Genomic DNA, 23,364 nt, shown 5'->3' with positions numbered 1-23,364 from the left:
TCCACTGCAAACGTTTGACTTCTTTACGACTTGCACAGATGCGACTTCCTTCCTTCTTTTCACCCCCGACGTGAACTGCTGCACGACGCCGACGATCGTTTTGTTCCGTTCCGTCTGCGCATGTTGGGGCCTCTTGAGTATGAGTGACATTCAGGTGTTTTCTGCATGTTCACGCGCCGACACCTGCTGACATCGTTAAAGGGGGGGGGGGACTTTTGCTGGTGGAGTGAGCGAAGGCGTGTGTTCACGTTGTGTGTGTGTGATTATTGCTCAATGACTCCACATGGCGATCCAGTCCAAGCTCATTCCTCTTCACAGATTGTTTGGTCACATGACGAGCACAATGCGAGCCCGAAGGCACTTTGACGTCAATTTCGATGGACAGCAGGTAGGCGATGCAGGACAAAATGGCCACCAGGAGATTGATAAAAGTGGATGGATTTTCGATTTTGTGATTGTGATTAGCAATTTTAATCACAAAACTGTTTCAGCTTTAGACGTTTGCAGAGAACGTTATTACCTTAAGCTCCACCCCTTTAGAAGTGGACGCCAGAGGGATGAAAGGATGTTGGTGACAAGTAACCAAGTACAAATATTTAGTTGCTGGACTTCATCAGCTACTACACTTAAATAATGGGGTATGATTTCCTCCATTGAAATGAATGGAAACCTGAAAAATGGGTAATGTGATTTTTATTTTATTTAAGTAAAGACATTGAACACAACAGTGTGTTAAAAAAAAGATCTAAACTTCTTTATTTAAATAAAAATCACATTTACACATTTTTCGAGTTTCCATTCATTTCAATGCAAAAATATTTTATTTAAGTAATGAATTGTGTTAAAGATTTAAACTTATTTACTTAAATAAAATAAAAATAAAAAGTAATTTTATTGTCGTTATTGTGTTTATTATAGTTATTGTGTTTAAGATTTAAACTTCTTTACTTAAATAAAATACAACTTTTTTTAAATCTAAAATTTTTATTTTATTTAAAGAAATGTAAATCTTTTTTAACACAATTGTGTTAAACTTCTTTACTTGAATAAAATAAAAATGTTAGATTTAAAAAAGATTTAAAAAAAAAAAAGATTTCAATTTTATTTAAGTAAAGAAGTTTAACACAACTATGTGTTAAAAAAAAAAAGTAAACATCTTTACTTAAATAAAATAAAAATCACATGACACATTTTACGTGTTTCTATTCATTTCAATGCAGGAAAATCGTACCCCATTATTCAAGTGAAGTACCTGATGATGTACAGTACCAAAATATTTGTACTTGGTTCCTTGCCACCAGCATCCTTTCATCCCTCTGGCGTGTTTTTGGACGTGCTTGCGGCGCGTATGTTGTTGATTAAGCGCTCCGAAGGTTTGACAGTCCAGCACTTGCCGGCTGCCAGTTGTAGTCGACGGCGGTCGTCATTCCGGTTAGTGAGGGATCAGATGGAGGTCAGCGCACGGCCCACTTTACCGGCTTTCATCCCGGCTAATGTGACATCTTGATGGGGGGAATCCCGAGGGCGAATGGGGGAGACCTCACCGCCGCCATTCCCGACCCGACCCGACGCACGCAAGTGGGCCAACATGTGGCCAAGTGCTCGCTTACCCAGAAGAAGAAGAAGAAGAAGAAGAAGAAGTATGCATATTTCCAACGAGGCTTGGCGCACTTTTTGGCTTCAGGAGGACGTTTTTCCAAGAACCCCCTCACAAATCCTAACACCACAAAATGTCTCGAAGCACCGTTTGCTTCTGTCAGTGCTGGACTCGAATTTGAAAAATGACGTTTATATCCCAATTTGTATTCTCCCTCAAAATTGCAGGAAATGAATGGCAATGTTCTATTCTTCAAATTGATCATTTCTAGCTCTTTGACCGCCAACAACGTTTAATTACGATTAGTAAAATTACGATGTATGCCACCATAAACGTTAAATGACATCAACTACATTTTTATTTTTTTAAACAATGGGAAATGCAAGGTCTAAGTGAAGTGCTGCCTGGTCAATGGGATGTGGAATCAAAAACAGCCATTAACTAAGGCCAGCAGATGGCGGCATTGTATCTCTTTTCAATGGGCTTCCAGTGTATGGAATTAGAATGACACATGAAGGAATCTGATGAAATCCAACGTGTTCAAGGATGACGAATGATCGAAAGCCTTTGTCACGTTACATCTAATTCACAGAGCATCACTAAACAAATATTAGTGTCACTATTGTGGAGAAAATGTATCTTTTCACAAAAAAGCTTGTTTTCTCATCTTTTCAATTTTCGCTCAATGTCACTCAAATTGCCTATTTTCAAATGGTGATTACTAAAGAACGGAACAAGGTTGAAACAATGAAAAAATGGAATGCGATCTTTCATTTGGTACCCACATTGTGTATGTAGTAAAAGCACACACTATTCTGTTTGCCTTGAAAGTTGTGTTAAAATGTTCGAAATCAGCTGGCACTTTTTTTTTTTTTTTTTTTTTTTTTAAATAACGCGTGGCAGTAAAAGAGCTAGTTTCTTGTCGTAAAATAGCCACAAGAGGGCAGCAATCTCGCCAATACAGTGTTCCCTCACTAAAACACTTCCCTTTTCGCAGCTTACTGTATTGCGGATTTTTTTTGTGTGTGCAATTTTGCATGCATTCTTTTTTTTTTTTAACAGTAGTTTACCCATTTTATAAAATTTATGGTTTGAACATTGTGTTTTTAAACAAGAAAGAAATGTGCGAAAATATAAATGCCTCGTGAGAAAAGTGTATAAACTGTGTTGTGAAGGGTTTTTAAGCCTTAAAACATTTATAATAAATGCTAACTAATGCGGATTTCATTTATTGAGGGTATTTTTTTGGAACCTAACTCCAGCAGAAAACGAGGGAACACTGTACTGGTATCGGCTGCTGTCACGTGTGTACCGATACCTTAAAAACAGGCTTGGTACTCACCAATCTCTAGTTCATATATTTCATAGGGAGATCATCATTCCCTTATTGTAAATCATTATTTTGCAAGCTATGGCTTTTGGACCCTCAGGAAATGAGGAACTTTGAGAAGCACGTGTGTCGTCTTCATCTATGAGCTTGAATGCCAGTGATGGCTAGCCGACGCCTTAATCGACATTTTTCTTCCGTCCGTCAGTTTCCCGGCATTACACTGAATGATGTAATGGGAGAAGGCACGAAAACATGCCAAACGTCAGTCACTCAAATATTATCACATCAGTCCAACATTTTTCTGAGGTTACAATCTCGTCAATAACTCGTGACTTGGCCCATGTTTTCGCTTGGATGCCGATTACTTCTCTTTCTACAATACATATCTGTTCATCTTCCATGCACACGAATGGTCAAGAATATTTAATAACAAAAATAGTAGGGAATAGAAATAAAAGGGGGGGAAAAATCATCAGAAAAGTAAATATGCATATAGTAATAAAGTACTTTGTTACTTCCTACTAGTGTTAACCCCTGTGTTTTTTTTTGTTTTTTTTTGTCAGCAGATTATGTTGAACATTTCAGATCTAAAACTATTTCACATCAAATTGTTTCTCATCTTTTTGATGAATTTAGCACAAACAAGACTTTCCAAATCATATCATTTCCGTCTCATTTTTGTTCATGGACTAAAAATGTCCATAGACTTTAATGCAGTTTTTATTAAATGAAGTACATTTTTGTCTCGTCTTCATTAGTCGACGAAAATACATACTGATTTAGTCCCAGTTATTGTTTATTGATGAGGGTTTTAGTCTAGTCTAGTTTTAGTCCGGTGAAAAATGTGTGTTGACAAAATTATTTTTTGTTCAATTTTCATTGACAAAAGTAAATGATTGTCCTGACTAAAACTAGACTAAAAAGTTGACAGTTTTTGTTAACTAAAACTAGACTAATAAAAAAAATGTTTTCTTGCACTAAATGCTTAATTTATAGTTGATTAAAAATTGACTAAATAAAAACAGGATGAGGCTAACTAACTATGGTAAAAACTAACATGATTGAAACTGGACTAAAACTGAGACTATATTTAAAAATGGTGGATTAAATTAACACTACTTCCTACCATTTTTTTATTTTTTTTATTTTATTTTTTTTAAATCGCATTTGTGGAAATTGTTCATACGTATTGCATTTACATGAATAATTTACAAAAAAACGAAACCAAGAACAGTTGAGCTTGGACTTGTCTACAAAATATAGAACAAAATATGCAAAGAAAAAAAATCCACTTGGAATCCACACTTGCTTCACTCGTACAATCATGTCATAATTCGAACCTCTGCTTGACGAGCATGTGCTTTATTTCAATATTTTTCTCATTTTAATAGAGAAATGTTGATTGTGAACTGCTTTGGATAGTGAATGTTGATTAGTTGCCATTATTTTTCATTTTTGTACGGTATTTTTTGCAATGTGGAAGGTGGTGCGATTAAGAGGTGGCTTAAGAAGCAGTATTAGTGGAATAAGAGCTACTTATTACACATATCTTGGGGGGAGGGCGGGGTCGTGGTCCTGCCATGGCCTCGCATGAGCAGCTCGAGCGCTGAGAGCAGCAACAAGAAAGGTCAGGAGGAGTCCAGCGCTTGCCTCTCGTCACTCGCTCGTCTTTCGCTCGCTCCTTCTCGAGTTCCGACGTCCGCTTGTTTTGCTACCAAATGAGTTCAAGCGAAAAAAAGAGCATTTTCAGCGATGCTTCTCAAACTCTTGCCCCCAGTTGAGCTCAATTTGGGATCTCGTCATATAAAAACATTATATGAAAACAAATGTAGCAATAAATGTGACGATAATAAGCAACGTGAAACTACAGCGGCGTACTCTATTAGGCTTGAAAAGGTTTTCTTCTGAAAATGTATATTTAATGTCATTGTAAGCCAAAAGGTAAAAAAAAGTTTAAAAAAAAAAAAAATGGGAATAAAACAACAAATAAAACGAACAACCAATTATTTATACTATTATAGGAATACATTATTTTTTTTAACAAAAGTAATTTTTTTGTTAACTATGTTGCGCGAAACTAGTACAGCATATGTTATAGACTTGATCTAACTTAAGTCTGTCTGGCCAGCTACCTATCTGTCTAGATTGCTTGCTTACTAGCTATGACGAAAGCTAGCTAGCTATAAAGAAATCTGTTTGGCAAGCTATAAAGAAATCTATAACAAGATCTAGCTATCTAAGAATGATGGATTGTTGTTGATTTTCATGATTGTTGTCCCTCTTTGCGGTTATTCTGCCGTGTTTTTTGCGCCAACGTCGGCCAGTCCAAAGGACGCTAATTGCAGCGGACGTGTCGTAATGGCGGCGTGGCCCGGGTTCAAACCTTTGCTGCGTGTGTCCTGGCCATGTTTGTTGTGGGTGAACAAGGGCCAGCGAGTTGGCCCGGTTCCACTCGTCAAGCCTTCAACATACACAAACACACACACAGACCTTTCAACTGGACTTTTTTTTTTTTTTTTTTTGAAAGCCGTTTGAGCATTTATTTCATAGCCTTTATATCCAGGTTAAGGTCTACTTAGTAGTACTCTTTAGCATCACTAGTACAACAATGTGGGTTCGATCCCAGGCCACTGTGACTATGTGGATGTGCCCTTGAGCAAGGTACTGATCCCACCTAGTTGCTACTGATGCAGCATTCGCACGCGTAGACGGGAAAGGCCCGTCGCCGCCGCAGGATCCAAACCTCTGCAAATTCCTGACGATGGAAAGAATGCGGAGAGCGAAGGCGCCGACCCTTGCTTTTTGTTTTTGATTGGCCCTCCGTGACACTCAGCTCCTCTTTCACTTCTCTGGTGGAAACGTGCGTGGATGTAAAGTGAATTTCTTTCTTTCTTTTTTCTCAGTCCAACTGAATTGTTTAAATGCTTTCATGTGCCGATGGCAGACCTTGTTTGTCTGAACTGCTTCCTCGCTTGGTAACGTCATGCAAACATGATCTGGATGGCCAAAAAATGTTAAAAAAAAAAAAAAAAAAAAAAAAAGCTTGCTAATATCTCTCTGGGCTGGTTGTAATTACAGCTTGCTTTGTTTCCGTAAGAGTATGGATTGTTAGCGGTGGTGTATTGAACTGAATGACTCATCAATCGTTGTGGGGGAGGCGTTTGATAGCGACACCCGAAGTGTTTGCACATTTATGGCAAGGTTTAGCCGGCTACATTAAGTTAACTTCAACTTTTAAGCAATCAAGGTTACAAACTTGGAATTTGGATCGGAGAGACAAACCCTCCTAGGTTAGCTTAGCGCTAACTAGCTAGCTAGCTAATATGACAGAACATGGATGGACTTAAAGCTTTACCAAAACGTAAAAAAAAAAAGCAAGAACAGGCTCTGCCATTGGTCAGTGTATTGTGAGGGAACATTTAAAGTGCCTTAAATTATTTTATTTTAAAAGTGATTCACAGCTGGCTTTCTTTCTACTCCAACAGGTAAGAAGCGAGTGTCTTGACATTTAGAAAAAAAATTTGTTGTTTTCAAATAGCAGTAACCTCAAGATCGATCACTTCTCGGTCGTAACTATTGGGGTGAAAGTGAGGTGGACGGCAACATTTAGCGTGAAAGGGGCGGCAAAGTTGAATGTAATGGAACAGAATGACTTTATGAAGAACAGACGTTCCATTCCGCGGCGTTTCAATCAGGCTAAATGTTGCCTTATTTTCCTCCGTGAAAACAGCCTATTGTAGCTACATTATGCTAACGGAATGTGAACGGTACTACTGAATGGCGATAACATTCACGGCCATATCACACTAAGTAGTGAATGGGTCTATATGTTTTTCACAATCGTCAATTTCCATAACTGACAGCCCACCTTTCGGCTAACGCACAATGACGCTAGCCTGGGGGCGACATACACTAATAATGACTAGAATCAGGTTGACGTCCGTCGAGCGGGGTGACTACAATATGTAACTGCATATTAACATCGGAATGAGGTCCAATTAATTGACGTAATTTGCACATCGTTTTGGAGTACAACACAGGACTAGACTTCGACCGACTAATGCAATATGATCTGCACGTCCCGTGGACATCGATTGTTTAGTGGGGATCGAGAGTCTCATTCCGTGAAGTGGCCAGCTTTGTATAACATTATAAAACTTCTTACCTCTGAAAACATAGTTTAATTGGATATGAAGAGCCCAGTCTTCAGTATTGAGGTTGTGCACGTACGAGTGCGCGCAGCGTGTACGAGTGTGCAGTTTGTTTTCGGCCACAGGCGGCAGTAGCGATTTGAAATTTTAAATCTTACATATAGCTGCTTTAAGGTGCACTCGACCCAACGCGTTTTGATTTTACAACGGTTGCACCCGGTCCGCCATTTTGGCCCTGTCCGCCATTTTGGCTCCTCGTCCTCCATTTTGGCCGCGGTGTTTTCCCCTCGTCCACTATTTAGCCGCTAGCTAGTGCTAGCGCTTGTGCACTTGTGGGAGTATTTTTTGATTTTTTTGCCCCCTTTTTTTTTTTTTTTTTTTTATCCCCACACATCATGGCCCCAAAGAAGAAAGCTACGTCTAAAAAGTAGTTACCATGGAAATTAAGCTAGACATCATAAAAAGACATCGGCAAAGACTCATGTCGTACAGCATCTTGTTTTTTTGTTTTTTTTTTATGTATTTTAGATTTTTTGTATGCAAATTATTTTAATGTCAATATTGATTTTAATGGGGAAATTTGACTTAAAATTCAGGTTACATCGCTAGTGTAGGAACGGAACGCCAACGTAACTCGAGGATTCCTTGTACTCTGTGTTTTGTTTTTAATTAATAATTCCTCGATACTATGAACACATTTAAACTTGTTGAACACATTTTTAAGCATTCGTTTGTACCTGTTCTCACTGCCATGAAATAAGTATTTTAAAACAACAAAATATTCAAGCCAACCATATCATTCCATAAGTTCTTTAGCTTAATGCTAAGATATACTGTCAATTTCAATTTTGTTTCAAAATCGGCGACATAGACAAAAGATGATTCCGTGTTATCTTAATGACAGAATTCCGAAGAACCATGCAAATAAGGACATTTTGCATATCAACATGGTGCCGAAGATGATTTTTCTCACCAAGATGAATCACTGTTTTTTTTTTTTTTTTTTTTTTTTTTAACTGCTTATTTTCTTTTGGCATTTAGTTGGAAGACGGTCACAACTTTTCTTATCCAAATGACATCATCAGCGTAAAGCCTTTGTTCCGCCAAAACCGATGGACGCTCGCGCCAGGAAGTCGCCGCTTTTCATTAACACTATCGCTGCAAAGCCAACTGTACACACACGCGCGCACACGCACCCCCACACACACGCTCAGATAACACTGGCCGTTATCAAATGTTTCCTGTCGCCTGGCAACCATGGCGTCCCTATGGGCAGGTTTCCCTTTTGAAAGTCTGCAGCAAAAAAGTGTCGGATAACATTCCGGAGCATTCCATGCTGCACTCAGGTGCCCACTCAACCTGTGTGTGTGTGGACATAGTTGCAAGGAGTGGCGTCGTCTTTCTCACGACGACACAGTTCGGTAATACAAACCCAAGTTCAACAAAGTTGGAATAATGCACCTCTGGGAAAAAGAAAAAAATCCAGTGAACTGCTGCTGTCTCAGTTCTATGATGGCATATTAGGGCCACGTATTATACATTTTTTATTATTATTTTTTTTTAAGAGGACAGAATTGTTCATTCGGCAGTCTTACCCATTCAACGTCTTATCATCATTGCCTTTTTTTTTTTTTTCTTTTTTTTTTTTAATGCTGTTCAATCATGAAACAGATTACAACCTCTATAAGACTGAAATTTCAGATAAATAAATAATACATTTTCATATAAATCTTACACTCTACAAGCTTACTGATTAGTATTTTCTAAATTTGAATGAAAAAAAATCGCAACAATCGACTTATAAATTCGTATCGGGATTAATCGGTATCGAATCGAATCATGACCTGTGAATCGTGATACGAATCAATCGTCAGGTACTAGGCAATTCACACCCCTAGCGACGCCGTTGGCCAACTTTCTCATGCCGGTCTCGGGTACATGAGAAAAAAGATTGTGATGCAATAAATAAAATGTGTTTGATGGGTGCACTTAACTTCTAATAGTTTTCAACAAAGAAAAAATCTGACTCAAATGTTTCTCATCGAGTTGTTTTCACTGGTTATTGTCGAAACGTTCAGTCTTGAGGTGACATAAAGCTGCATGACTCCCTTCAGAGTGAGGTTGAAATGAAATTTTTATGACCATTGCCTCTCAGAATGTTCCAGAGAATTCACAGAGTTGTTTGCAAATTGTTTTGCAACACTTCAAGTCTGTTAAAAGCTTCACTTGACTCATTGAGCCATTTTCAGCTGTCAAAAGTTCATATCTTGTTCTTATTTGTCCAGAATCAATTTGATAACTTAATTACTTCTCATGGACAATTAATACCTTTAAAAGTGAATTTTCAACTTGCTGTTGACTGAAGATGACATCACCTGTGCTGAGGAAGTAGGTAATGACCAACGGCTGAAAATTATCCTTTAATAATACAGGAAAATAATGTGGAGTAACAGATTTCCGCACACTCACTCAGTTTGCATTCCTTGCTTCTGTTTTCATCAAGTTTTTTTTTTCTTCTTTTCCATTTTGCTCCTCCAAGTGTATGAGATGACATCATCAACGGCCCTGCAGGAGGAGCGGGAACTGGAGGTGGCCAGTGGGACACTTCTTCACGTTTCAGACATCAGCTGAGGGTGAGCAGTGCCAAAACCAGACACCCCCCCCCCCGCGCCCCTTTTCCAACACCCCTGCGGTTATTTGTCCACCGCTACGAAAACACATGCACGCAAATATGGAAAACATCCCTTTTGCGGACACACAAATGAACGAGTGTGACGAAGCAGGACGGAAAAGTCTGCAAACACGTCTGCCGCAGACGGGGAAACAAATGAGGCTACTTTTATTCCACTGATACAGAAAATGACCTAATTTCAACTAATTGATCAGAAAGCGATCACTGATTCACAAATAATGTTGTGGATTTACTCATCTATCGATGCCAGCGAAAATAATTCAACGCTCTCCCACTAGATGGCAGAAGCGATCAACCTAAACACCGCCCCCATTTCACACTGCGCTTATCACTAAACTGAGTTGACCTAATTTCAGTCTATATACTTTTTGATCACATTTAGAGGTGCAGCGGTTAATTTGCAACTTATCAAATGGATCAATGATTAGTTTTGATTTGAAGAAATAATAAAATAGATTGAAGCACTTACCGTTGACGTCAATACAGCAGCGCTAACGAAATGTGCCATTCAGATGTGTTGACTTCGGTTTGGTTTCGTTTATCTGTTCACAAATCACAAAAAAATGATAATAGGAACATACTAACAATCGAAATTAATCAGGCAATTAATTTGTGTATTTATCATGTATTCAATCTATTATTTATTCAATATATTTAGCTTTATATTAGATAGCTTTATATTATATTAGCTTTATATATTATATATTCTTTATTTACGTTTTTACAGCGTCAATCTGTACAATTTATTTAAATTACATTTTTAGTATTTTCTTTGAAATAAATTTAAATTTCATTTCATTTAAATTCATTTAAATAAAATATATCCATTTAAATTTTTATTTAATTTTATTTAAATTTCATTTTTAATATATTTACGATTACAGTCTTCCCTCGCTATAACGCGGTTCACTTTTCGCGGTCTCGCTGTATCGCGGATTTTTTTTTAAGTGCAATTTTGCATATTTTTTTACAGTAATATACCCATTTTATAAAATTTATGAAGGTTTGAATATTGTCAATGTTTGAACAAGAGAGAAATGTGAGAACATGTAAATGCCTCAATGAGAAAAGTGTCTAAATTGTGCGGTCGGGGATTTTAGAGCCTTAAAACATTTATAAGAGTTGTAAAACATAAAGCTAACTACTTTGCGGATTTCATTTATTGCGGGTATTTTTTTGGAACCTAACCCCAGCGGAAAACGAGGGAACACTGTAAATTTAAATTCATTTTTTAATATTTTCATTTCAATTTAATTTGATTTAAATTACATTTTTAATATTTTCTTTCCAATGTTTACAAAATTGTTTTTTGAATTTTAGTTTTATTTATTTATTTATTTTGTTTGTTTGTTTGGGGTTTTTTTTTTTTTTTTTTAAAGCATTTCCGTTTTTATTTTAATGACATTGTTTTTGGAATTTTAGGTTGTTTTTTTTTATGTTAGTTTTAGTGAACTAAAATAACCTTGGCTCCAGGTAAACATGGTGAAGCAGCATTTTGCTCCTATGCTGCACACAAATGGAATAAGCTGCCAACTACTCAGACGGCACACTAATAGCAACATGTTGACGTTTTGTCACGTGAGCGAGCGACGAGACGTTCCCGGTTTGAGCGGATGTGAATTTTCTGCCATTTTTGGTGCGTGGTGACATTTTTCTGAAGCGACGTCACCGCAAATGAAATCCTGCAGACTCTGCAAAGTTGGCGTACCAGGAATGAGAGGAAGGAATCGTCCTCCTCCAAAGTCAAACAAGCTGACATTAAGTTTCCGAGCGCGGCGCCGCCGCTTTTTTTTGTTCACTTGACGCTCTCGTCAGGTGAGCGCGTCGCGCCCTCTCCTCTTTTTCTTCCTCCCGATGAATCATGCTGGATGGAAAGTGTGAGCGACAACATGTAGGAAAATCCTGTCTGAATGTTGGAGATGTCCCCCCCCACACCCCCCCACCCCCCAGTTTTGTTCACCTGTTTATCATAATTGCCAATTGTTTATAAATGGTGGCATTTGTCTATAAAATTTTATGTACACTTCTGACTTATTTACATAATTTATTTATAAATATATGTATATATAATTAATAATTAATTACTATATATAAATATTATTAATTTAAAAAATAATAATTAAAGAAATAGAAATGAACTCACAACAAACACCTAAAGGAATACTTGACTCATTGAGCCATTTTCAGTAGTAAAAAGTTAATATTTTGTCTAATTAATTACAGTAACTAACTTTTAAAGGTAATAAAACATAATAAATATTTTATAATAATTTATAAATTTAAATTACAATTATTTATAAATACATACAATATATTATATCAATAATATATTTATATATATATATATATATATATATATATATATATATATATAAACTAATAATACTAATTAATTAATCTATTTAGAAGAAATAAAAAAAATATTAAGATAAAATAATTTAAAAAAATATAAAGTAATTAATTGTTCATGAAAAATAGTGAAGTCTACAAATTCATTCTGGACACAATATTAACTTTTCACTGCTTGAAAATTCTTCAATGAGTCAAGCATCCCTTTAACTTTTTTTTTTTTTTTTTTGTCTGTCACCGAAAAGATTTGAAGTGCATCAATTTGTCTGAAATAATGAAATGAAATTAAAAAATAAATAAAATAAAAAAAAAAGACAGCGCCACTGCCACCTACTGTAGTGGATGTGCAATTACACTTTATTCTTGTACGGCAGTTTGATAATTATGCTAACACACTCTCTCATATTGTCCTATCAAAACATGTAACAATGGACACGAAGTCGAATGAAATCATTTGTGCTTGACCACATGGGGGCAGTATAATGCAAAAATAGTCACATTACTCCACCGTAAGTGGCAGTCGTTTGTCGTTCTTCACAGAGGATAAAGAATATATGCCTGTGATGTCTGACTACGTGTTGACAGTTTGTGTTCAAATGAGCGAGAATGTGAGAGAACATCATAGAAAGAATGTGTAAAAGCGAGAGAGAATGAGAATCCGTGCATTTGCGAGAGCGTGTGTGCGTGAGAGCCAGTTTGTGTTTAATGTGTGTGCGCGTGCGATCAAACAAGGTCGGGTATTGTGCCCATCCTGACTCGTCTTCTTGTTTTTTTTTGTGGGGGAGATGTGTGGACATTCCTGCGCGCTGCGTCTCCGTGACCGGGCGCGCTTGTTTGGCCGGTCAGCGTCGTCCTGCCTGGTGGCGCGTTCCCAAACAATCCGGTTCCCACGCTTTCCGACCAAGGTCATCTGAGGTGACGATTGTCTTCATAAACAATTTAAAAAAATAAATAAATAAAAACGTGTTTTTAATGTCAAGCCAATGGTGCACAAAGTGCGGGGGTGGGGCTTATAATGGGGCAACAGCCCCGGGCATCCACCTGCCATCACTGCCATCGTCAAAATGTCAGTTGGCAGCAAAATAAAGATGAAGACAAAAAAATTGCATCCACAACATTCTTCCTTTTTTTTTCTTTTTTTTTAAATATGTCACATTTATTTACACTCAAACTATTTGTAGGTAATACCAGTTCAAAAGTGTATGAATTATTTTGTTTTAAAAATATTTTACATTCATGTTTTAATTTTCTTGTTTATTTTAATTTCACTTGTCACATGTGCTTTTCCCAAATATTTTCATCTGAGTTTGTTTTGTTTCTCTGCTGCGTGAAAGATGAAGACTTGATTGATGTAAGTTTCATTTTAAGTTTCTATTCAAGAGTTTGCACTTAGTTCTAGTACATTCACCTGATATTAATAAACTTATTAGTATATTATTATGATAGAAGTATTAGGGACTAGGACTAGATAAGTTTTTGTACTTTCTACTTTTGAGCATGTAACTTATGATACTATTGATGATTTATTTTTATTTTCTTGTTCACTTTTTTGACTACAACTTGTATTTTATACTGTGATGTGTTTATGTTTATATGTTCAATAAACCCAATCAATCAATAATTCTTAAAAAGTGTATACACTTGCGTGAAAAAAACTGACACCTTTTTCTGACTTTGAACAAAATTTTCTTGGAGTTTTATGGTTTTGCTATGACATAATAAATATTTTTTTCCCCTAATGATCCTATCAATTGCTTCATATGTGTGTACGCCAAATGGAAAAAAAAATGCTTTTTCCTGAAACTAAAATTAAAAATAATTATAATAAAAATTTTCCTCACTTCACAAAAATTGGAGATGTCTGCATTGCATTTTGCGTTAGAAAATATGAGAAAGTCAAAATAATGACTTTTTTTGAAAAGACATTTTTTTTTTTCTTTTCCGCTACTTTTTGAACGGAGGCTTCGTGTGAAGCAGAAGGCGGGCGCTAAGACCCCGAGCGGCCTCGACATGAGGCGCTACCGAAGCTTCCTGATTTCACGCTCGAGTGGACGCTGCGTGTGCGCGCGCGTGCGGACTCCCGAGCCGGGAGCGTCATTTCATTTGCGACGCTCTTCGTGGCGCAGCAGGCAGGTATACGTTGGTCGGACGGACGAAGCCACTTGGACGTCCCCTGCCGGGGTGCCCTCCTGCCGGGGAGCTTCCACGAGCACCCGGATAGAACATCAGCGGCCAACCAAAAAGGACCGACATGTCAACACGGGCGGTACGCATTCATAAAACAGGTAATATTCATTACACTATTGATCGTTTTGTTTTTTGTTTTTAGAGACAAATGTAAAATAGAAACATAAATAGAAACCTCACTTTCACCAGTGGTGCGTTCACTACACAGCATAGATCGATAGATGGAAGCACCCAACACAATAAAATAAGTTTTTAGAATAATTAAAATGCTTTTCTAATTGTCTTCGCTAGTAGGCACTAACACCAATAAATAATATGTAGTAGCTCCTTTATTGATCCCCAGAGGAGTAAAAAAAAATAAAAAAATCCTCTGTATAAAATGATTGACAGTACATTGAGTGTACATTAATTTCACGTGCACGCGTGGAATGCAATTTTGTATATTACTGTCATCAGATGTGCAAAAAAGATTGGATCATTTTTTTGTTCCGGTTGGGTTGTTTGTGGCATGTCATGTTTGCATCGAACAGTGAGTAGAAGAAGAAAGAAAGAAAGAAAGAAGGAAAGAAGCCCTTCAAGAAAAACTCCACTTGTCTTCTTTTTTTCTTTTTCAACAACAAAAAAAAAGAAGGAATTTCGTGTCTTATGTTGGCTCAGGCTTCATTTGGATTGGACCACTTTGTTTGTTTGTTTTTTTCCCCCAGTGTTCTGTATTCACAGCTCAACTTCCACACTTTTAGGATATCACTGGAGGTCTTTATTATTATTTTTTACAAGTGCAAACTTGCATTTGGTTAAAAAGTAATGTTCTTTTTTTTGCCCCCTTGTCTCAACCTGTCCGCTTTTACTTTGCCACGCCTCGGCTCTTCTTTGCCTCAGGCTGCTTTCACATTTGAGCAGCTGTGAATCCATCACGATGTCATGTCTCCTGTTTGTACCCGCCTGGCGGTGGCAATTCATTAAGTAAGCAAACTGTTCCCGAGGACGTCAGTTTTTTGAGAAGCGCTGATCCGGACGACAAGAAGCAGTGAGGGCATCGGGCATTCTTTTGTGTTTTTTTTTTTTTTTTTTTAAAGGGAGCAGCTTGTTTTGCGGTGACTTGACTTCCTCTTTTTTTTTTTTTGTTTCGTTGGAATGCAAACGCGCGTCTATATATATATATATATATATATATATATAATGACTTCTTGGGCTTTTTTTTGTTAATAAAATCGCCTCACTATAAATGGCCGTTTAAAAAATAAAAGCCTTACTATAACATGGTCGTTTAAAAAAAATAAAAAACACCTTATGGTCATTAAAAAAAAACAACCAAAAAAACGCCTTACTATACATGGCCGTTTAATAAAAAAAAATATATATTTTTTTGTACTTATTTTTTTTTTTAAAGGTAGCAGCTTGTTTTGCGGTGACTTGACTTCCTCTTTTGTTTCGTTGGAATGCAAACGCCCGTCCATAAAAAATGCTTCTTTGCATATTTGCCTTAAATCCTATTTGAGGGCGATAATCTATACATGCGGGACAAGTGGGTCATTGTTCCCTCTTTGGGAGTCTTTCCACTTGATTTCACTTTACAATTTGGGAACATTGAAACAAAAACAAAAACAAGCAACCAGTCCAGGGTGTCCCCCGCCTACTGCCCAGAGCCAGCTGAGATAGGCGCCAGCACCCCCCGCGACCTTTGTGAGGAATAAGTGGTCAAGAAAATGGATGGATGGTTGAAACAAAAACAAAAAACGCCTCACTGTACGTAAAAAAAAAAAAGCCTTACTATACATGGTCGTTTAAAAAAAACAAAAAAATAAATACCTTATGGTCATTAAAAAAAATGCCTTACTATACATGGTCGTTTAAAAATAAAAAAAAAACTAAAACTTTATGGTGATAAAAAAAAAAAAAAAAAAAACACGCCTTACTACATGGTCTTTTTTTTTTTTTTTTTTTTTTTAATAAAATCGCCTCACTATACATGGCCGTTTATAAAAAAACAAAACAAAAAACTTTATGATCAAAACACACCTTACTCTACATGGTCATTATATATGGCCATTTCATTAAAAAAACAAAACAAAAAAAACACCTTACTAGACATGTAAAAAAAAAAAAAAAAAAAAAAAAAACAACGCCTTTCTATACATGGTCTTTTTAATTAAAAAAAAAAAAACATTACTAGAAAATAAAAAAAAGTTAAAAGAACAAAAAAAGAAGAAAAAAAAAAGAAAAAGCCTATACATGGTTGTTTAAAAAAAATAAAATAAAATAAAATAAAACACCTCATGGTCATTAAAAAAAAAAAACACCTTACTATACATGGTTGTTTTAAAATAAATAAAAAAAAAAGAACACCTTATGGTCATTAAAAAAAAAAACAAAAAAAAAACGCCTTACTATACAAGGTCTTTAAAAAAAAAAAAAAAAAAAACATTACTCGAAAATTTAAAAAAGTTAAAAGAACAAAAAAAAGAAAAAGAAAAAAAGAAAAAGCCTATGCATGGTTGTTTAAAAAAATAAAAAAATAAAAAAAAAACACCTCATGGTCATTAAAAAAATGCCTTACTATACATGGTCGTTTTTTTTTTAATTAAAAAAAAAACACACCTTACTATACATGGTTGTTTCGAAAAAAATGGGTGTATTATTATTTTTTTTTTAAATAAAACGTCTTACATGGCCGTTTTTTGTTTATTTTTTCTTTAATAAAACGCCTTATTATACATGGCCATTTAATAACAAACACCTTACTAGACATGTTTAAAAAAAAAAAAAAGCCTTACTATACATGGTCATTTAAAAAAAATAGACAAACTAGACATGGGTGTTTTAAAAAACAAAACAAAACAACAACGCATTCCTATACATGGCCACTAAAATTTTGTAATTTATTTATTTAAAAAAAGAATGCCTTACTAAGTTACTATACATGGTCTTTTTTTTTTTTTTTTTTTTTTTTTAATAAAATCGCCTCACTACACATGGCCATTTAAAAAAAAAAACGCCTTACTATACATGGTCGTTTAAAAACAATATAAAAATAAAAAACACCTTATGGTCATTAAAAAAAAAAAGAAGCTTACTATACACTTTTTTTTTTCTTAATAAAATCGCCTCACTAGACATGGCCGTTTATAAAAATAAAAATTAAAAAAACACCTTACTCTACATGGTCATTTAAAAAAAACAAAAAACGTTTTACGTCATGGTCGTTTTTTAAATAAAAAAAAACACCTTATGGTCATTAAAAAAAACACCTGACTCTACATGGTCGTTTTTTTGTTTTGTTTTGTTTTGTTGTTTTAATAAAATCGCCTCACTATACATGCCGTTTAAAAAAAAACAAAAAAACAAAAACCCTTACTATATATAGTCATTTAAAAAAATACAAAAATAAAAAACACCTTATGGTCATTAAAAAAAAAAAGGAAAAAAAAAGCTTACTATACATGATCGTTTTTTTTGTTTTGTTTTGTTTTTTTTAAATAAAATCGCCTCACTATACATGGCCATTTATTTAAAAAAAAATAATAATATATATATATACATATATATATATATATATATATATATATTGCTTACTATACATTTATTTAAAAAAACAAACAAACACTATGGTCATTTAAAAAAAAAAACGCCTTACTATACATGATCTTTTTTTGTTTGTTTGTTTAAATAAAACACCTTATTATACATGGCCGTTTAATAAAAAAAAAAAAACCACATTATTAGACATGGGTGTTTAGAAAAAAATGGCCTTTTTTTTTTCTTTTTTTTAAATAAAACGCCTTATTATACATGGCCATTTAATAACAAACACCTTACTAGACCTGTTTAAAAAAAAAAAAAAAAAAAAAAAGCCTTACTATACATGGTCATTTAAAAAAAAATAGACAAACTAGACATGGGTGTTTTAAAAAACAAAACAAAACAACAACGCATTCCTATACATGGCCATTAAATTTTTTTTATTTATTTATTTTAAGAATGCCTTACAAAGTTACTATACATGGTCTTTTTATTTTTTTATTTTTTTTATTTCAATACAATCGCCTCACTAAACATGGCCGTTTATTAAAAAAATAAATAAATAAATAAATGCCTTAATGCAGTTTTTTAAATAAAAAAAAAATTAAAACAAAAAAAAAACACCTTTTGGTCATTAAAAAATTGCCTCACTAAACATTGTCATTTAAAAAAAAATGATTTACTATACATGGCTGTTTAATTAAAACACCTGACGAGACGTGTTAAAAAAAAAAAAAAAGTCTTACTATACATGGTCGTTTTTAAAATTTATTTATTTTTTTAAAAATAAAATCGCCTCACTATACATGGCCGTTTAAAAAAAAAAAAGCCTTACTATATATAGTCATTTAAAAAAAATAGACAAACAGACATGGGTGTTTTAAAAACAAAACAAAACAACAACGCATTCCTATACATGGCCATTAAATTTTTTTAATTTATTTATTTAAAAAAAGAATGCCTTACTAAGTTACTATACATGGTCTTTTTTTTTTCTTTTTTTTTTTTTAAATAAAATCGCCTCACTAAACATGGCCGTTTATAAAAAAAATTAAAAAAAAATGCCTTAATGCAGTTTTTTAAATAAAAATAAACTAAAAAAAACAAACACCTTTTGTGTCATGAAAAAAATTGCCTCACTAAACATGGTCTTTTTTTTTATTTTTTTAATAAAATCGCATCACTATACATGGCCGTTTAAAAACAAAAAAACAAAAAAAGCCTTACTATACATGGTCATTTAAAAAAAATAGACAAACTAGACATGGGTGTTTTAAAAAAACAAAACAAAACAACGCATTCCTATACATGGCCATTAAAATTTTTTTATTTATTATTATTTTTTTTTAAAAAGAATGCCTTACTAAGTTACTGTACATGGTCTTTTTTTTTTTTTTTTTTTTTAAATAAAATCGCCTCACTAAACATGGCCGTTTATTTTAAAAAAAAATGCCTTAATGCAGTTTTTTTTTAAATAAAAATATAATTAAAAAAAATAAACACCTTTATGGTCATTAAAAAAATCGCCTCACTAAACATGGTCTTTTTTTTTTTTTTTTAAATAAAATCGCCTCACTATACATGGTCATTTAAAAAAATGATTTACTATACATGGCTGTTTAATTAAAACACCTGACGAGACGTGTTTAAAAAAAAAAAGTTGTTTTTTAAATTATAACAATGCCTTACTGTACATGCTCATTTAAAAAAAGAAAGAAAATTAAATAAAAAAAAAAATAAAAAAAAAAAAGCCTGACGATACATGGACAGGGCGGCATGGTAGCTGACTGGTTAGCACGTCCGCCTCCCAGTTCTGAGGACTCCGGTTCAAGTCCAGGCTCCGGCCTTCCTGGGTGGAGTTTGCATGTTCTCCCCGTGCCCGCGTGGGTCTTCTCCGGGCACTCCTCCCACATTCCAAAGACATGCATGGCAGGTTAATTGGGCGCTCTGAATTGTCCCTAGGTGTGCTTGTGGATGTTTGTTTGTCTCTGTGTGCCCTGCGATTGGCTGGCGACCAGTCCAGGGTGTACACCGCCTACTGCCCAGAGCTGGCTGAGATAGGCTCCAGCGACCCTTGTGAGGACTAAGTAGTCAAGAAAATGGATGGATGGATATACATGGGCATTTTTTTTAAATGCCTCACTATACGTGGTCGTTTAAAAAAGAAAAGAAAAAAAACGCCTACATGGATGTTTTTATAAATTTATTTATTAAAGTTTTACTATGAATAATTATTTTTAAACTTCTTTCTATACATTGTCGCTTAAAAATAGCACCTTACATGGTTGTTCTTTTTTTTTTGCTTTTTTTTTTTTTTAAATCAAAACTTTACTACTAATCATGATCATTTACCCAAAAAAATAAGCCTTACTAAAAATGTGCATATACATAGTTTTTTGTTTGGTTTTTTTAAGAAAAAACCCCACCTGACTCATGGAATTTGAGACAGTCAATTGTCATTGCTTGCACTGCTAATGTGAAGGATATGCTGTTTGTTTCAAATCAGTGGCCCTCTGGGGGCCCCTGCTGGCTAAGGGGCCCCAAGCAATTGCCTGCCTTCCATAATGGCAAGCTACGCTTCTGCCTAAACCTCACACTTGAGAGGAAAGGTTCAGTTTTATAACCCTAACCTGGGCCCTTAACCCTATTGAGGTAGGTAGGCAGGTAGGCCTCCTAGGTAGGTAGGTAAACCTTAACTAAGTAAGTAGACAGGTAACCCAAACATAACACTCAAGTGGAGAAGCTCAGTTTTCTCAACCTTAAAGCTAAATAGGTAGGGCGGTAATTATAGCCCTAAACGGAGGTCAATTGGTCAGTAACCAAACCCTTGAGAGGACAACTAGGTAGATAGGTAGGTCGTGTTTTGGTTGGTGTTAAATGTAGGACGAGTGGCGGAAGGACTGATGCTAACGTGCTAGCATGTGTGCGTGTTTTGCCAGTGTTGTTCCAGCAACAGCATGAGTGATCGCAGCAGCTCCCTCGTCGCAGCTCTTCTTCTCCTGCTACCTTTTCTCCTCCTCTCATCCTCCCTGGAGCCTCCCGACCACACCCCCAAGCACCCCCCACTGCCCACCCTGGTCCCCCATCGCCCCACCCCTCTGACGCGATCGCGCTTCAGCGCCCGGCCTCACCTGGACCTGACCACGCACTGCAACTCCAGCTGCTTCCGGCGCCCAGGGCACCAGGCCGCAGATGACTTGGCCTTCGAGACCCTCTACTGGGACGGCTCTCGCACGCTGACCGCCGTGGATGTAGAGGACGGCGGCGGTCTGGCGGACTCCACCCCCAGCCGCCGGACCGGTCGCCGGCGCGTCCGTCGGCAGATCTACGGCGCCGATGGCCGCTTCAACATCCAGGGCGACAACTTCCTGCTGGACTACCCGTTCTCGGCGGCCGTGCGCGTCTCCACCGGCTGCACCGGCGTCCTGGTGTCGCGCTGGCACGTCCTGACCGCCGCCCACTGCCTGCATGACGGCAAGGACTACGTCAAGGGGGCGCGCAAGCTCCGCGTGGGCTTCCTCACCCCGCCGGCATCAGCCAACACAACCGCCACGCCCGTGGTGCGCTGGGTTCGGGTGAGGCGCACCCGGGTCCCCAAGGGCTGGATCCAGGGCCCTCAGGAGCTCAGCATGGACTTCGACTACGCCCTCCTGGAGCTGCGCTGGCCCCACCGCCGGCCCTTCATGAGGCTGGCGGTGGCGCCGGCGCCGGGCGGCCTAGCAGGCCGCCGCATCCACTTCTCCGGATTCGACAGCGACCGACCGGGCCAGCTGGTCTACCGCTTCTGCCCGGTGGAAGAGTCGTCCAGCGACCTGATCTATCAGCACTGCGACGCCCGGCCGGGGGCCAGCGGCTCGGGAGTGTACGGCCGCGTGTGGGACGGCGCCTTGGAACGCTGGGAGCGGAAAGTCATCGGGGTCTTCTCGGGCCACCAGTGGCTGGAGGTGGACGGCGAGAACCGCGACTACAACGTGGCCGTGCGCATCACCCCGCTCAAGTTTGCGCAGATTTGCTACTGGCTGCACGGGAATCGGCTCGACTGTTCGCAGGAGTGACGACTTCCGGGCCAAGCGGGGACTCGATTGTCAAATGACAGCCATCGGTGAAATGTGAGAGACGCCACACATGGCGATAAGAAATCAACAGGTGTGCATTGTCAGGGGGAAAAAAAATACTCCACACCACAAGATAATCACTCAGGATAATCTAGTCGAAACATTTGACAATCGGGCCCGATTTTGGTGAAGTCCGCTTGATTGGCTCTCTGTCCGTTTCATATCACAATCAGAGTCTGTACCTGTTCTGACATTAATGATTTCCTATCGTAAATATTGAACAAATTTTAAATCTACGATAGTAGGCCCCGCCTCAATGGTTTCCCAAGCAAATCAGGGAGTAAAAATCATTGTTAAAACACCACCAGATTATCATGCTTGGAATAATGTTTTAGCTATGTGGTTATTGGGTCTTTGCTTACAATGATCGCAAGAAAAGATTCTGATAAAATTTTGTCCGATTATCAACCCCCCCCTCAATTGGTTATCGTTCCACTTTGCATTTCACTCATAGAGTACATAATTCTGTTGATCATTACAGAAAAAGATTTTGGTAAATATTGAGGAACATTTTTGATTGTCAACCCGGACTGCCTTCCATGCAGATCTGGGAGGGAAAAAAATAAAAAAAATACTCCCAACACACTCCACATCACCAAATAATCGCTTAATCTTTTGGAGACATCCTATAATCGGGTCTCTGCTCACTTTGCAAAGTAGGATAATGGTCAAATTTGGCCTATTGTTTTGTTCACACACACCACGATTAATTTGCTATTGTTCTGTTTCACTTTGCAATCTCGGAATCAGTGGCTCGGCGGCAACCACACAAAAGAGTTAGCTATCGTAAATATTGAACATTTACAAGATCAGCCCGGACCATTTTTGAGGAGGAAACAAAAACCCCCTAAACACACCAGGAAAAATTGTTTCCAGATCAGCGATTCTGGCCTTTGCTGATTTTGATTGGAAGATCAAATTCATCCTGATTATAGGTATGCTCATCCACCACAACACCTTTGGACATTTTCTTTTTTCCATTGCAGTCTTTCACAGGAAACAGCAAAAGGTTTGATTCAACATCAAGGATTGACTTGATTCTTGTGAAGAGGAAAACGTTGGTGGTTTGAGTGACATAATGTTAATTTTATTTTTGGACAAATGCTTGTGTATATATATATATATATATATATATACATACATATATATATATATTTTAATAAAGAGATTTCTATGACAGCGTTGGAGTCGTCAGTTGAGCAAGAGTGGGGCTGTGGCGCCCTCGTGTGGTCAACTTGTTGCTTCAACATTAACAAAGATTTTTTTCTTTGCTATAGACGAAGTGCGCATTACGTTTGCGCATGCGCGAGAAAAAAAAAAAGAGGCTACCAACTACCCTATCAATTTGACTGGCGGAGATTAGAGTGGTGACAATCTTTGCGTAACTGTACACTTTAAAGCTTGCAAGTCAACTTCCCCGATGT

At 36.9% G+C, this 23,364-nt stretch overlaps 1 protein-coding gene and 1 long non-coding RNA gene across 2 annotated transcripts; both read left to right on the top strand.

The window, feature by feature from the left end:
- Window positions 1-242: 242 nt before the first annotated feature.
- Window positions 243-13,395, top strand: LOC144026387 (uncharacterized). Its single transcript, XR_013285122.1, has 3 exons — window positions 243-388; window positions 9,618-9,711; window positions 12,905-13,395. It is a non-coding gene; the product is annotated as an uncharacterized LOC144026387 (long non-coding RNA).
- Window positions 13,396-14,226: 831 nt separating this feature from the next.
- On the top strand, window positions 14,227-23,119 carry prss23 (serine protease 23). The gene is made up of 2 exons (XM_077531988.1): window positions 14,227-14,404; window positions 20,765-23,119. Exon 2 carries the CDS (start codon window positions 20,783-20,785, stop codon window positions 21,878-21,880), a length of 1,098 nt encoding a protein of 365 aa, XP_077388114.1. The 5' UTR covers window positions 14,227-14,404; window positions 20,765-20,782; the 3' UTR covers window positions 21,881-23,119.
- Window positions 23,120-23,364: the final 245 nt, after the last annotated feature.

The sequence above is a fragment of the Festucalex cinctus genome, chromosome 9, assembly GCF_051991245.1.
Source record: "Festucalex cinctus isolate MCC-2025b chromosome 9, RoL_Fcin_1.0, whole genome shotgun sequence".
NCBI lineage: Eukaryota > Metazoa > Chordata > Actinopteri > Syngnathiformes > Syngnathidae > Festucalex > Festucalex cinctus.
This window is presented reverse-complemented; position numbering and strand designations above follow the sequence as displayed.

Excerpts from the sequence above, each read along its gene's own strand:
- prss23 (XM_077531988.1), top strand. The coding sequence starts at position 20,783 with ATGAGTGATCGCAGCAGCTCCCTCGTCGCAGCTCTTCTTCTCCTGCTA.